The sequence below is a fragment of the Carassius gibelio genome, chromosome B19, assembly GCF_023724105.1.
Source record: "Carassius gibelio isolate Cgi1373 ecotype wild population from Czech Republic chromosome B19, carGib1.2-hapl.c, whole genome shotgun sequence".
Classification (NCBI taxonomy): Eukaryota; Metazoa; Chordata; class Actinopteri; order Cypriniformes; family Cyprinidae; genus Carassius; species Carassius gibelio.
This window is the reverse complement of record NC_068414.1, coordinates 35,853,516-35,868,359: the sequence shown is the minus strand read 5'-3', so window position 1 is coordinate 35,868,359 and position 14,844 is coordinate 35,853,516. Positions and strand designations below refer to the sequence as shown.

At 37.2% G+C, this 14,844-nt stretch overlaps 2 protein-coding genes and 1 long non-coding RNA gene across 7 annotated transcripts in view; 2 read left to right on the top strand and 1 right to left on the bottom strand.

Moving 5' to 3' along the window:
* Positions 1–14,844, bottom strand: part of LOC127978678 (glycosylated lysosomal membrane protein-like) — a 199,442-nt gene that overhangs the window by 99,570 nt on the left and 85,028 nt on the right. The window lies entirely within an intron of this gene.
* On the top strand, positions 2,316–3,716 carry LOC127978705 (uncharacterized). 2 transcript variants are annotated; one of them, XR_008158608.1, is made up of 4 exons: positions 2,316–2,974; positions 3,076–3,141; positions 3,429–3,497; positions 3,668–3,716. It is a non-coding gene; the product is annotated as an uncharacterized LOC127978705 (long non-coding RNA). The 2 variants fall into 2 exon arrangements; XR_008158607.1 differs by lacking the exon at positions 3,668–3,716 and having other exon boundaries at positions 2,321–2,974; positions 3,429–3,571.
* The window catches only part of LOC127978666 (E3 ubiquitin-protein ligase TRIM39), a 138,899-nt gene continuing 132,767 nt past the window's right edge, over positions 8,713–14,844 (top strand). Inside the window, exons 1-4 of one of the 4 annotated variants that reach the window (XM_052583501.1) lie at positions 8,713–8,947; positions 9,185–9,231; positions 9,315–9,587; positions 9,729–9,761. In XM_052583501.1, coding sequence (XP_052439461.1) covers positions 8,913–8,947; positions 9,185–9,231; positions 9,315–9,587; positions 9,729–9,761 — 388 coding nt within the window. In that variant the 5' untranslated portion in view covers positions 8,713–8,912. The remainder of the gene's footprint in view (positions 8,948–9,184; positions 9,232–9,314; positions 9,588–9,728; positions 9,762–14,844) is intronic. The other 3 variants (XM_052583496.1, XM_052583491.1, XM_052583490.1) reach the window with 3 other exon arrangements.

The window sequence follows — 14,844 nt, the reverse complement described above, 5'->3', positions numbered from 1 at the left end:
CAAGCTCCCAAACCAAAGAAACTTATAAAATGCAAGTAAGTTTAGTGTGTCTGTGTATGTATTTATATATGTGTGTGTGTGTGTTTATATATATATATATATATATCACAATGTTACTAGGTCAAAGACATTTAAGTGTCCGCATCAAAATAAATTTACAAAAGTGCTCTTACATACATAGAAAGCACATTAAATGAAAGTAAAGTTTCAACTTTAAAAAATGTAAATATGTTGGGAAAATAAAATGTCAAAATGTGGGTGAAATAATGTTCCATTGTAGAACAACATATGCTCTTATCCAGACGTCGTCTCTTTCAGGGAAGACCTTGCATTTTCCAACATGACAATGCCAGACCACATACTGCATCAATTACAACATCATGCCTGTGTAGAAGAAGGATCCGGGTACTGAAATGACCTGCCTGCAGTCCAGATCTTTCACCCACAGAAAACATTTGGAGCAACATAAAGAGAAAGATGTGACAAAGAAGACCTAAGACAGTTGAGCAACTAGAAGCCTGTATTAGACAAGAATGGGACAACATTCCTATTCCTAAACTTGAGCAACTTGTCTCCTCAGTCCCCAGATGTTTGCAGACTGTTATAAAAAGAAGAGAGGATGCCACACAGTGGTAAACATGTTCTTGTCCCAACTTTGTTAAGGTGTGTTGATGCCATGAAATTTAAAATCAGCTTATTTTCCCCTTAAAATGATAAATTTTCTCAGTTTAAACATTCGTTATGTCATCTATGTTGTATTCTGAATGGAATATTGAAATTTGAAACTTTCACATCATTGCATTCTGTTTTTATTCACAATTTGTACAGTGTCCCAACTTTTTTGGAATCGGGTTTGTAACAACCCTTTAGGTTGAATTTGAGTGCAAATCTACGAAGGTTCTGCCTTTTGGATCTATCATACCCTGATGGGTATGATCCCACTGACAGGAGATTACACGGTGATTCACTTATCTTCCACACCTGTATATATAGACGGTTTCAACGGCATCAACATAAACAAACGTTAATGCGCGTAGACTCCAAATAGAATCAATAACAACAGTCAAGTCCCTCTAGAGTAGATATTTTTTGATAACAAACAAAATATGTTTGCTGCGTGGATCAGGCGGACTTAATGAAAATGCAAATTCATTCTTTGCCAGCAGGAGATGTTTTAAAGCATAGACATAAAGCGCGACAAATAGCGGTTACCCCAGTAACAGCTGTAAACAAAGCAGAGCTGGTACACTCATATGCTGCTATAAGGCATATAACATGCAAGTCTTTCTTTCAGAGATACAGCGATATAAAAACAACTGTGCCTCGTTTTGATATTTAAACATAAATGTAAGGAATTATTATTATTTAACGTGCAGTACGTTACGTAATGTTACGTTACTCATGTTTATTTAACGAAGCCTTTTTGAAAATCGATCAGTTTTAAAATTGTGGCGGCTTTAATTTGAGTCGTGGTTTGCTGTGTGTGGGCCAGATCTGGCCCGTGTGTGACAAACCGGTTCTAGGTTGAGTTCTGGCTTGTTGTATGTGGGCCAGATATGGCCTATACCAGGTGACCAGATGTGCCATTTTCTGAAGACACGTCCTGGCAGATCACCTTACTTTACCAGTCAGTGGTTCTAAAACTATTTTGAGTACTGGACGCCCATAATATTTCAGGACGCGTAATATAAATACATACACACATTTATTTGACCTACACGGACCTGTTATGAAGCTGCAATGTTATTCGATTTTTTTACATTTTTGTACCATGTCCTCTGGTGTGACACCATGTCCTTTGAACTTTTTCGGAACCACTACAAATGTTTTATGCTTTGTTGTGCATTAATATGACACCCCTAAATTATATATTTTTTAAATTAAAAAGTGCGTTAAGATACATAATCCTAGAAAATTTAGCAAATGTGTCTTGCTTGCCACTAATGGCAGGTTAGCTTGGAATAGCAAGGTCATTAATTGACAGAAAAGGCTGAAACGTCCTTTGGTGTGATAAAAAAAAAAAAAAAGTCCTCCATTGTGACACCTGTACTGTCACACCACTGGACAAAAATCATTTTAAAGAATTAAATAATATTTGTTTAACTCCTTTTTTTACTTTTAGATGTAATAATAACATTCATTAAATTAAGCTCTAATCATCAAAAAAAAAAAACTTTTTAATAAAAAACTTTTTAATAAAAAAAGTTACATAAAAAGAACTTTTTTCATGATATTCACATTTCTTCAAGATGCACCTTTTACACACACACACACACACACACACACACACACACACATATATATATATATATATATATATATATATATATATATATATATATATATGAGTGTTCGTAAAAGCAACAATACAAAATCTTAAACTATAAAAGTGCCACTTTGTCCCACTATTATGTGCAGGCCTGGCATTTTGCACTGGGCTATAGAACTACAAAATGAATTTTAAATTAGAAATATCATAACTGAATGACATTTTGAATTATGTAGTGATCTAATTCTATCCACCAAACAATTGTATGTGAATGTGTGAGACTTATGGTCATGGTTATAGGGAAATAACAAGAAGAACAAAGTGCAGTAAACGGTAAAACTGTCTGCACTACAAACCAGTACGTTCATAATTAAGACAATACATTAAAAATAACATGGTAAGATACAGCAGTTTGCAACAGTAAACAGCAAAACAAGCTGTTTGTACAGCTAATATAGCTGGAATGACACCGAAAGCCAGACACATTACATTTACAAATGGCCGCGGCCCCTCTTACAGAAAAAAAATAAGGGGCATATGTTTATTCATATGTTTATTTATGTAACGTAAGCGTGTGACCTTTAATTCGTGACGTGCTTTCATGGGCGTGCGCGCGGACCGGATGGAGTTGCCATGGAAACGGAGCGCAACACTGCAAATGTCACGAGGAAACACCCCGTTTCTCGCTGATTTCACTGTTTTCAGGTGAGTCAAGTCCATAAAATCACACAAATATTACTTATAACTGTTGTTGACACTTCTCTTATTTGTATTTGACTCGCTTCTGTTGTTTATTTACTTTATAGGAATGGTTTAATGTCTTCGAAAAAGTCCGTTAGCATTTCTACCGTTTTCAGACGACGTATCGTCAGGTATGATAACTCTATTGTGCTCTTATTTATGAAAGTTTGGGCTTTTAATCAAATCTTCATCTGTAGATGATAGCTTTTGACTGTTTTGTTGGTAAAATCTTTCAATGGATGATTGGAAATTGCTTAATTTATTTAACCTTAACATTTACACTTTACTGTTTATCGATGACGTCACGTTATCAAGGAGCGCGAAAATTGGCAGAAAACTAAAGTTGTTTTGATCTTTTATGGTAAACATAAAACTGTTCTGCGATTTCAAGAGTGACAAAATAATCCTTCTATAACAGAAGGGAGTGTCCAAGATTTCAATATTTCTGAAGGGAGCTGCTGACAGAGATGTAGGAAGCGCTGAAAAGGTTAAGTAACCTAATATGCATTTTTTTCACAACATATATCGCAATGAATTTGTTATTTTATTTATTTATTTTTTGCATTTCACCTGCTCTAGCTTGTTTCCATCTAATAAACCTGGAACTGCAGACTAAATATTGTCGGCTCTGTGTCAAATTGCTTGTTTTGTTCCTAGATTCTTCAGTGCTGATGGCCTGAAGTGAACCTACTGTAAGACAACATCTCCAAGATTGCTATTGACCACAAGACTAGTACAGTAAGTCAAACCTCAAATATACAGTACACTATAGTGTTCAAAAGCTTGAAGTTGATACAATTTGTAATAATTATCTTCTGCTCACCTCTGTAGTAATTATTTGATTAAAATATGTAAAAAGAGTAATATTGTGAAATATTATTACAATTTAAAATAGCTGTTTTCTATGTGAATACATTATAAACTAATTTATTCCTGTGATGTGCGGCTGTATTTTCAGCATCATTCCTCCAGTCTTCAGTGTCACATGGATCCCTCAGAAATGCTGATTTGCTGCTCAAGAAACTTATTATCAGCGTTGAAACAGTTGTGCTGCTTCATTTTTTTTGTAGAAACCGTGATGCATTTTATTTTTCAGGATTCACAGATGAATACAAAGTTCAAAAGACCTGCATTTATTTATGCAGACGCTTTTATCCAAAGCGACTTACAGTGCATTCAGGCTATCAATTTTTACATGTCATGTGTTCTTGGGGAATCGAACCCCCAACCTTGCGCTTGCTAGCACAGTGCTCTACCAGTTGAGCTACAGGAACACTATTTGAAACAGATGATTTTGAACAATTTGATGCATGTAACACTAACATTAAAATGTTTGGAGTCTATGTAACAATGAATCCAACAAAAAAAAAATTCAGCACGTCTGTATTTTAACATTGATCATAATCAGAAATGTTTCTTGAGCAGTAAATCATCATATTAGAATGATTTCTGAAGATTTGTCACTGAAGACTGGAGTAATGATGCTGAAAATTCAGCTTTGATCAAAGGAATAAATGACATTTTAACATAATATTCACATTGGGGAAGTCGTGGCCTAATGGTTAGAGGGTTGGACTCCCAATCGAAGGGTTGTGAGTTCTAGTCTCGGGCCGGCAGGAATTGTGGGTGGGGGGAGTGCATGTACAGCTCTCTCTCCACCTTCAATACCACGACTTAGGTGCCCTTGAGCAAGGCACTGAACCCCCAACTGCTCCCCGGGCGCCGCAGCATAAATGGCTGCCCACTGCTCCGGGTGTGTGCACACAGTGTGTGTGTGTTCACTGCTCTGTGTGTGTGCATTTCGGATGGGTTAAATGCAGAGCACAAATTCTGAGTATGGGTCACCATACTTGGCTGAATGTCACTTCACTTTCACTTTTCACTTTCACAGAAAAGAGTTGTTTTGAATTGTAATAGTCACAGTGTTACTATTTTACTGTAATTTGATTCAATAAATAGAGCCATGGTGAACATAAGAGATTTTTTATAAAGGCATAAAATATCTTACAGACCCCAAACTCTTGAATGGTTGTGTAAATTACAGTTATGATGTTCCTCCCAGTTAAACTTTATTAAAAAGTATTAAATGTTACTCTGGCATATGCAGTCCATTCTATAGAGACTGTGTCTGTTCCCCAAAAACAGACAACAAATAATATGTTTATTAAGGGATCTAGAAAAATTATTTCAGTTTAAACCTACTAGATTAAAAATACTACTCAATGTACTCCATTGATGAAATAGTAAAAAGTGCACATTGCCTGAAATGATATGAACAGCAGCTATGCTAATCTTTCTCCCTTTGCCTTCCTGTTTCTGCAAATGTCCATCCCAGGGTTATTAGAAACTGCACAGCACAGGACTTGTGAGGATGATACCAGTACTCAAAAGACCTTAGATGATGGCAACTATAGATGGACATACAAACTACCGCCACTGCAAAAAAGGTAATGTTAATTTGAAAGAGCTGTGTCACAGTAGCCGTGTTTCCACTATGGAGCTAGGACCGGGCGTGCTAGTGCGTGCCAGGGCCAGTCGCGTTTCCACAGTCACTTCCGGGGCTTGATCGTGCCTCGCCGGGGCTTCCTCGGGGCCAACGGCCAGGGTTTTTTGGCCCGACGAAAACCTTGGGCCAAAGCGGGCCAGCTGGGGCTTAGAGGAGGGGTTATGAACAAAGGCGGAGTTTCTCAGCGTCTGGAGAGCGTCAGCGCGGATCATTTCAGAAAGATAACAGCTTTAACACCAGCATTAAAGACGTTTTAAAATCAGTTGAGCTCAAAACTCACTCTTAGTCAGCAGCAAGTGTTTGAAATAACTTGATCTGATGTGGATTATAATCACTAAACAAGGCAGAAATATTTATAAGCGATGTAAAAGACTATGCACGCTAAACATTAACGTTACACAGTAAAGATGTTAAATATGACCGCTTGGAGAAATCAGACGTCAGCTTCTTATTCTCTATCACAATTGTGTATTTATTAAGTAACATTTTATCTGTCGTCTGGTTTCAAGAGTTTAGCTCCACGTTGCATATCACCAAAATATAAAAATGATTTTTGTTTGTGAGCTTTTATAAAAATAGCGAGTCTGCGCTGCGGATCATTTCAGAAAGATAACAGCTTTAACACCAGCATTAAACACTTTTTTAAATAAGTCGAGCTCAAAACTCTCTTTCAGTCAGCAGCGAGTGTTTGAAATAACTTGATCTGATGTGGATTATAATCACCATACAAGGCAGACATATTTATAAGCGATGAAAAAGATATGCACGCTAAACATATTACCATAGTAAACAATGGTAAAATATAACCACTTGAAGAAATCAGACGTCAGCTTCTTATTCTCTATCACAGTCGTGTATTTATTAAGTAACTTATATTATCTGTCACAAGCCTCGTCTCGAGAGTTTATCTCACGTTGCCTATCAGAAAAGAATATAGCCTAATAATGTTTTTTTGTTCGGGAGCTTTTATAAAAATAGAGATATTATCATTCATTATAAATATGACAGCTATACTGTGGCTAATAAACAGAAACAGACTCGACTGAATAAGCAGGCTATTTTCATAAGCGTTAAAAATAAATAAATAAATAAAATAGAAATAAGTGTGTTTATGTGTGATTAATTTTGCATGACGTTGTTCTGAGAGGCGTGTAAAGGGCGTGTTTTAGTGACGTGCAGCGGTGCTTCAAGCTCCACTGTGGAAACCCTGCACTATTCTGGCCTCGGTGCTACTGGCTATGAGCCCCGCCCGACCCGCTTTAAGCCCTGGCTCGCACTGGCCCGACAGGGGAAATGCGGCTAGTATCAAGGGCTCCCTTATCAGTTCTGCTTTCAGTACTGGAGAGTAAAAGATACATTTTTTTTTTGTTTGATGTTTTTATTAGTACATATACGTTATCTTGCACATTTTATCTCCCCAACAGATTCTAATTTGAAAGAGGTTTATAATGCATGTTCGCTACTCCCAATTCAGAAGACTGAATCAGCCTGTGTATCTGAATGTTTCTCATACTCACTCCTCTCTGCCACATCTGAATTTAGCTGTCAGTTATAAACGTCAAAATTAAAAGAAATAAACATTTGAAATATATCAGTCTGTGTGTAATGAATAAATATAATATACAAGTTTCACTTTTTGAATGGAATTAGTGAAATAAATCAACTTTTTGATGATATTCTAATTATATGACCAGCACCTGTATATCATTGCTCTTTTGTTGATTTTGATTGCTTCCATTGTCCTCATTTGTAAGTTGCTTTGGATAAAAGTGTCTGCTAAATGTAAATGTAATGTTAATGTGTATTTAACTATATTTGTAAATATTTATCTGTATTTTTTTATTTTGTAATAATGTAAATCTATTTGTTTTATATCTATACATGCAGTTGTATTCATGTATATTGTTTATTTGTCTAATTTTTATATTTTAATAAAGCAGTTTAGACTACATGAGTGTTTTCTTTATTCTGGATGAATTACATATTCTTTTGTGTCTAGAAAGGGTAAATATGGGCCATATCTAACCCAGAAGTCAGCCACAACTGGGACGGATCTGGGCCACATCTCAGAAATGGCGTGGTTGACATCTGGGCCAGGTGTCACCCATGCCATTTGTGAGATGCGGCATGGATCTGGTAAAGTTGTGGCTGACTTCTGTCAGACAAAACTGGGCCAGATCTGGCCCAGATGTCACCCACACCATTTCTGAGATGTGGCCCAGATCTGGTTCAGTTGTGGCTGACATATGTCAGCCAGACTCAGGTTGAGTCATCGCCGTCATTCCGCGCGGTATGTGGGCCAGAAGAATATGGGAGATGTGGGCCAGAACTGGGCCACATGTCATTTGCTATCTGGGACATCCCGCAGCACAACCACCTGAGCCCAACTTCAGTCTACTCATCACCTTGGCTTTAACTGCGTTTGTAGATGGCACCTCAGCCAGACCAATATAACACAGACCAGAAGTTAACTTAGGTCCAGGCGCGTGCGCCCGATGAAACCGTCTATATATAAAAAAGCACAAATAAACAGAGAACTCTGTCAAAAAATCCAACTTTCAAAAAGTCCTACTAACCAATGTAAAAAAGTAGCCTGAAAAAAAAAATGTTTAGTAGAAGTCAGTTTAATGTTTTGTGTGAAAAAAAAAAAACCTTGTCACTATCATAAGCTGTTTTGTTTAACTTACTTGCTGCAAAATTCTAAGTGTCTTTGGTTGTTTAACACCTTTTAAAAAATTAAGTAGATTTACTTTTATTCAGATTATATGTTTATATATTTCGTTTGATAGTTAAGTTAATTTAAGTTGATGGAGTTCAATAGGTTGTCTATTTATTTATTTATGTTAGGTCAACTGTTTGTTTGATTTTGCAGTTTAACTATAATGGAGAAATTATTTTTTACATACTATTTTTTTTTAAATGGTTTACGAATCAGATTATCATATAGCCTAACATATAGCCTAACTTTTCAATGAAAAATGATAACAAAGATGATCCCTGGTGCTAGCTGGTTACGTAATGTGATATTAATATGTTATTATTACAACTAGATGTCTTGGTATAATGAAAACTAACAGAAATAGTCAAAAACGTACCTTACATGAAGAAATGCACGCGCGAGTAGTAAAATATTATGGGCGTGTTGTTCAGCGTGACAAAAATGACGCAAAATCGATGTGCGCATGCGGACATCACTGGAGGATTGAGGAAGTGGCAGCACATGGCATGCTTTAATACAGGAAAAAAATAAAAAATAAAACACCGGCTCGTACCGTTTGAGTCAGGCTCTCAGTCACATCTGGATGGAGTTTTCTGCTTGCGTTCACACACGGAAGGCTCTCCGACAATTTACAGCTGTTTTCTGAAAAGAAAACTCCTAAATTTAGCATTTATCACATGACCTTCACTCGGACCGCTATCATGCCATCATCGTAAGTTACTATAATAACTTGTTTTTTTCTTTTCTAACGTGTTCTAACTTTTGGTTCGCTTCTGTTATCTGTTTGGAAACAAAAATAAACCTTGTAGATATCTTTTTATTGTCATTAAGTCATAATATTTAGGATACAATCAAGAAAACAGCAACAACAAAAAAAAATATTAGAGAAAAATCATGTATTATCTATATTATCATCAAATATATATAATCAGTGCTTCTGTATTCTCAGACTCAGACAGCTGGTGTTACTGCTGTGGACCAGCTCTTATTGCACAAGTGAGTGTGTTATTTCTGCAGTGTTTTTAATCTCAGTGTTTATGAATGAAAACATGTCAGTAATCCATTGTTTATCTCCTCAGGATGTGCTTCTGTACCGCAGACGTGTGTCCCGTGTTCACTGTCTTGTGATGAAGCACCTGTGCTGAAGAAACATGAGAGCGTCATCATTTCTATAATTCCTCCTTTACTAACAGAGCCGGACAGAGTGTACAATGTGTCCAGTTTGTGTGATGGAGAACGGTGTTCAGTGCAAGGTTGTTTCCAGAGAGACTCACTGTATACACTGGAAATATATACCTTTGGTGACGAGACCGTGTCTGAAAAACTTGTTGATGAACCCAATTTACAGCCTGGTAAGGACTCTAACCATCCAACCCATTCATAAAGAACTAGTTTAACAATCATTTGAGTGAACTGTTCTTGAAGTTATTTTAATTCTATATACACACACTGAATAAGTTATTGATCGGTTCTCTCTCTCTAATTCTCCACAGACTGTAGTCCAAAGAGCAGACCAGTCAGGAAATGTAAGTAAACAACCATTAAACACCCCATCATTTTATATAAAAGTTTTCTATCAACATCTAAAACTCAAGTTATTTCTGTATTTTTCAGATGACTATGTTTACAAGCACCCTCATAATGTGATTCAAGCAACATTGCAGTTAAACTTTACCTGATGTACACATAATTCTTCGATCAAATTGATTAAACTCATGATGGTAGTAAAATATTTGATGCATGCTGATCACAATAAACAGGCGACTGAATACTTTCTTCACATAATGTGTGCTGAAGAAACTACATTCATGTTGGCAGCTTTGCGTGACATGAACATAATGCAACATATTGTTAGTCAAAAACATTGAAATTTTTAGTCCGGATACCAAGAAACCGTGATCAAATCAATGTAATCCATAACACATCTACGGAAATGATGGCATTATTAGTGCGCATGTAAACACAGTCAATGATAGAGTTACATCTGGTGAAGGAATTCATGCAAATTCTGTTTCTTTTCCAGATTCCAACAGTGCTGACGGGAAACTCTGTAACAAGCTCCTGATCTCGCTGGCCATTTGCTTCTTGATCGTCTTCCCCCTCCAGGGACCAATATAATGACAATCTACACCGCAGCTACTCCTGGGCCAAAGAAGCGCTGTTCTTCATCCCCTACTGCATCTATCATCTCACACTTTATACTCCAGGACTCTCAGCTTTCTCAGACCAAGAGGCCTTTCTGATCAAAAATGCACTAAATGGACCATTGTTTTATGATGCATGTTTTTATATCAGACTTCCTGCGTCTTCCTCATTCTCTCAAACATTGGTCCACTTTAAGAGCACTGCCACTTTATATGTGCATTTATTTTCTGGTCTTTTGCTACACACACAGCATTACAAAATCTGATATAAACTTAATTCAGTCCTAAAATAAGCACAACATAAAAAAAAGAACAAACATTCTTCAGGAGGCCTCAGACCAAATGGACATTAAAGAGACAGTTATTCTTTTTTGTAGACTCAATATGTATTTTAATATTGTATTGTATTATTTATATATATTCCATAGTTGATCTATGTTTAAAAAAAAGATTTAAATTAAATGTGTATTTAAATGTTGTCTTCAGAAGTTCTTTTGTTCGCTATTTATTTCTATAAAAATAAAATGCAGAAGAAGCTGCAGATATAAAGCACTTTAAATTATTTTGAAGCTTCATAAGCTTTCCTAAAGAAAGGAAGGAAACATTGTGGTTTAGTGTCTGCACAGTTCCTGAAGCAAGTTTTATTAACAGGTGCTTTACAATCCACATCACACTCAGTGATGATTCGCTGGATTAGTAATTTGGTCGTTTGTTTTTGTATTTCCGTTGGTAATTATTTGCTCTCGGTCTTTTAAAAGTGATTAACAACAAAATATCCATAGTATTAGAATGAGAAATTCTAATCAAATTATTGTACCCGATGAGATATAAATAATACAAAATTCACTGTTGTTTGCACTAGGGATGTAAACGATTAATCGACGATCGATAAATTGTTGATTAGAGACGCAATCGATTAAGGCTGTTGATGGTCGGTTAACTGATGTAATGTTGGGCTCGTGATCAGAACACGTGCGAGCGTATTATTCTGGTTGAGTAACAACTGTTACACTTCTGAATCACGAATTAATCATCTCAAAGGCCTGTTGCAAATTAAGCCTTTTCCCATTATTATTTGATTCACGGGACCGGGGACCGGATGTCTTGCCAAGAAAAACCTTTATTCTTATATGTCAGGAGAAAAACTTTGAGAAGATGTATTAATGCCAGGTCTATGTGTTTCCATGTTTCTCTGCCGTAGTACAGTTCAAGTTCAAGTTCAATTTATTTGTATAGCGCATTTACAACAGCCTCCTGGCTGACCAAAGTGCTTTACATAAGAGCGAGAATATTACACATACATAAAAAAAATAAAAAAAAATAAAAAAATAAATAAATAAAAAAATAAATAAAAAAATATACCAGACAAAAATTTAAAACCACCCATTTCAAAATGTAGCATAACACAGTAGTCAGTACACTAAGGAAAATAAAAAAGTTTTTAGCAAGGATTTAAAAATAGACAAGGAAGGGGCCAGTCTGATCTCTAAAGGCAGGGTATTCCAGAGTCGTGGCCCAGCCACTGCAAATGCACGCTCCCCTCTACGCTTTAGCCTAACGCGAGGGACCACCAACAGAGCCTGGTCACAGGAACGTAGGTTTCTTGATGGAGTATAAGGATGAAGAAGTTCAGATAAATAGACAGGAGCTTTGTTATGAAGGGATTTATGAATGAAGAGGAGAATTTTAAAGTCTATTCTCTGAGAAATTGGCAACCAGTGAAGGGATCTGAGAATTGGGGTTATGTGTTCCTGTTTACGACAGTTTAAAAGAAGTCTGGCTGCAGCATTTTGGACTAGCTGAAGTCGTGCAATTTGAGATTTAGATATACCGCAATATAAAGAATTGCAGTAATCTAGACGCGATGTAACAAATGCATGAACAGCCATTTCTAGAGTTTTTGGAGTGAGAAAGTTTTTAATTTTAGACAATAAACGAAGCTGATAGAAACTGGATCCAATAACAGAAGAGATATGTCTATCAAATTTTAAGAGTTGGTCAATAGTAATACCTAGGTTCTTCACCCGTGAGGATCTAAAAACGGATAAACTTTCTAGCTCAGGGCTTATACACTGAGAGTTCTCATTAGGACCGAAAACAATTACCTCGGTCTTGGCCTCATTTAAGAAGAGGAAATTTTGGGCTAGCCATAATTTCACCTCCTCTAAACATTGGAGAAGAGAAGTGATCGCAGTGGAGTTGTTTTTCTTAACTGGAAGATAGATTTGAGTGTCATCTGCATAGAAATGAAAAGACACACCATGTTTTCTTAGAATAGAACCCAGAGGCAGCATGTACAGAGAGAATAGAGAGGGAGCTAAAATAGAGCCTTGTGGAAGGCCACAGGTCAGAGGAGCAGGGGAAGAGAAAACATTTCCCAGTTTCACTAAAAACCTTCTGTCAGATAGGTATGACTGAAACCATTTCAGAGCATTTGCTTTTAGACCTACCCAAGACTCTAATCTAGATAATAGTATGGAGTGGTCTACGGTATCAAAAGCGGCTGATAAATCTAAAAGAATAAGAACCACAGAGTCCCCGGAATCAGTGGAGAGGTAAATATCATTTAACACCCTCAAAAGGGCGGACTCAGTGCTGTGAGCAGATTTAAAACCAGATTGAAAAACCTCATAAATAGAATTACTGGTCACAAGTGTTGAAGTTGATTCAGCACAATTTTCTCTAAAACTTTTGAAATAAAAGGCAAAACAGAAATTGGACGAAATTTTTTTAGAACAGTGTGGTCCAGTGAAGGCTTCTTGAGAAGAGGAGTGACTGTAGCAACTTTAAAGTCGGCAGGAACGGAGCCAGTTTGGAGACACTTATTAATAAGAGACAGCAGACCTGGCCCAATCGAATCAATAATTAATTTTAAAACTGTTGGGTGAATGATATCGCTAGAACAGAATGAGGGCTTAAGATTGTCAATCACCTCCTTCAATTCCTGGAGACTGATGGGTTCAAAAGCATCCAAAAATGCAGATGAAGATGACATGATAGGAGAGATGGTTAAAGTTAAAGTGGAGCAGACACCAAGTCTTAAGTTAGTAATTTTGTCACTAAAATATCTCAAGAAGCTTTCACAGAGAGCATCAGAGGCCACAGGCAAGGTGTTAACAGAAGGATTGGTAACAGACTGAATAATTGAAAATAAAACCTTAGGTTTAGAGTGATTAGATTCAATTATGTTAGAAAAGTATGCAGCTTTTGCAGACTTAGCTGCAGACTGGTATGAAGTAAGAGAGTCTCTGAACATTTGAAGAGAGATATGCAGCCTGTCTTTTTTCCATTTACGTTCTGCCTTTCTACAGTTTTGTCTTAGGAGATGGGTATCAGAGTTTTGCCACAGTATAGATTTAGTTTTTTGCTTGTGAGGCTTAAGGGGGGCAGTTGCATTTTCTGCCTTAAGCCAGGCAGAGTTCAAAAGGCTAAGATGTTGATCAGCATCCAAGTCAGATAACGGTTGATCTAAGTGCAACTGTGAGCAACAATCAGCAAAACACAAGTTGAAATTTGTGCTAAACTGTGGAGAGTAGAAGCGAGAAAGATTTACAGTAGTATTTGAAAAATAAGAGAGCTCTGGAAGAGACAGTGTGAATAATATAGGCTTATGGTCAGAGATCATAAAATCAGAGAGCACAACATCAGTCACATCAAGCCCATATGAGAGTACAAGATCCAGCGTATGTCCCTGAATATGAGTAGCGTCACTGATCCACTGGGATAAATTAAAAGCATCGATAATATTAAGAAACTTCGGACAGCAGACATGGATATTAAAGTCGCCCACCAATAGAAAGCGATCGTAATTTGTGGCAATATTGCCGATCAGTTCAGTGAAATGCTGTATAAAATCCTTAGTGCAGTGCGGAGGACGGTAAATCACCACTAGACATACAGGACCATTCCAGTCCAAGTGAAGAAACTGAGCTTCAAAGCTGGAAAAGGCCGTTCCAGGGACCAATCGACAGCGTGCAGAGAGAGAGTTCTTTAAAATTGTTACTATGCCACCCCCGCGTCCACTCGACGAGGAGAGTTAAAAAATGCAGTCATCAGGGATCAGATCAGAAAACGGAGTTAGATCACCAACCTTTATCCAGGATTCCGTGATAAACATAAAATCCAAGTTGTGAGCTGAGTAAAAGTCGTTTAATAAGAAGGTCTTATTCACCAAGGAACGGGCATTTAATAATGCCATCTTTGGTGGAGAGATAATAACAGGAGATGAGGACGCTCTTTCCAGCGCGCGTAGATTTCTGTCAGTTACTCCCCGACGTCGGGAGCCGAGGCCGATTCGGTGGAGACCGGAATGAGAAACAGGGCTCGGGTGCAGGGGGAGAACATGACGAAGCCACCGGTATGCCACGTCCAGTGGGCGCCAGGTAGTAGAGCCACCGTAAAACGATTCGTGAGAAGGATCCGAGAGAAAGCCAGCCCGCAGATGAGCTTTCAGCTTCACGAAGTA